The sequence below is a fragment of the Necator americanus genome, chromosome I, assembly GCF_031761385.1.
Source record: "Necator americanus strain Aroian chromosome I, whole genome shotgun sequence".
NCBI classification, from domain to species: Eukaryota; Metazoa; Nematoda; class Chromadorea; order Rhabditida; family Ancylostomatidae; genus Necator; species Necator americanus.
Window position 1 is genome coordinate 9,852,611 of NC_087371.1, and position 928 is coordinate 9,853,538.

The following is a 928-nucleotide window of genomic DNA, read 5'->3' on the forward strand; positions in this document are numbered from 1 at the left end:
AAGAACTGGACGGTGGTCAGAGTCAAATGCGACGCCACAAACAGCTCAAGCTTCTTGGATATCTGACCGAAGAACGTTTCTCATCGGAACGTGGTCGAGATGAAGTTTGGAAGTTGTTATCTTCCGCTTGTGCTGCTCTTCAAGCATTAGAAAGGTTGACTCCTACCACGTGAGCTGATGGCATCGATGACTCCTCTTAAATGTAAGAGCAACGATGAGGTCCGTCTGTTTACATAAGTTGCCCTGACGGTTTATTTATCTGATGTGGAATCCAGTGCATAATACTGTTTTCTTCGGACGTCGGATTGGTGTTCTATCTTCGCATTTTCGTCGTTTCCAGCAATGACCACTCGTTGGCTGGGTATTTTAGACATCAACGCATTGACTTCTTCATAGAAAACGCCCTTGGTTGCCGCAGCGGATTCCGCGGGTGTATAGGGACTTGCGATCCAGAGTTTACGATCCCGCAGCCGTGCGAAGGCCCATCTATACGACGTTGAGCCAAACTCTTCCACCAGGTTGTTGTAGGCGTTTCTCACTGCTATCGCGCAACCAGCTACTTTCTTCTCACCAGCATCCCCCCGACATATGGTGATGACGGGCCGATCTCTGATGCGTGTTTCCTGCAGCCCAGCAAATGGCATACAGAGATTTCGTAGAATATAGGACGGCATGTTATCTCAGTAGTTTTCGGCAGTTTCAGCGTGACGAAACGAATGGTTATTACCAAAGATTCCACTCTCCCTTCAAACAGTTCTCTCACGTTGAAGACTTTAGGGATGTGCTGGACGACAACAATTTTTACTATGTACGGGAGTCTTGCGCCATATAACTGTGCAGGTTATATGGCGTACCTTTCCAACACGTACACTCGAATGCCTTATTGCGTTTAACGGAAGCAGTACCACCGCGTGCAGCTAGTAGCTAC

At 47.8% G+C, this 928-nt stretch overlaps 1 protein-coding gene across 2 annotated transcripts; it reads right to left on the bottom strand.

Annotated features, from left to right (window-relative positions):
* Window positions 1–251: 251 nt before the first annotated feature.
* Window positions 252–674, bottom strand: RB195_005021 (uncharacterized protein; the record flags this gene model as incomplete). 2 transcript variants are annotated; one of them, XM_064177294.1, is made up of 1 exon in its annotated part: window positions 252–674. In XM_064177294.1, the coding sequence occupies one exon, from the start codon at window positions 672–674 to the stop codon at window positions 252–254; it is 423 nt and encodes a 140-aa protein (XP_064034419.1). The 2 variants fall into 2 exon arrangements, with proteins under 2 accessions (XP_064034419.1, XP_064034420.1); XM_064177295.1 differs by having other exon boundaries at window positions 252–644.
* Window positions 675–928: the final 254 nt, after the last annotated feature.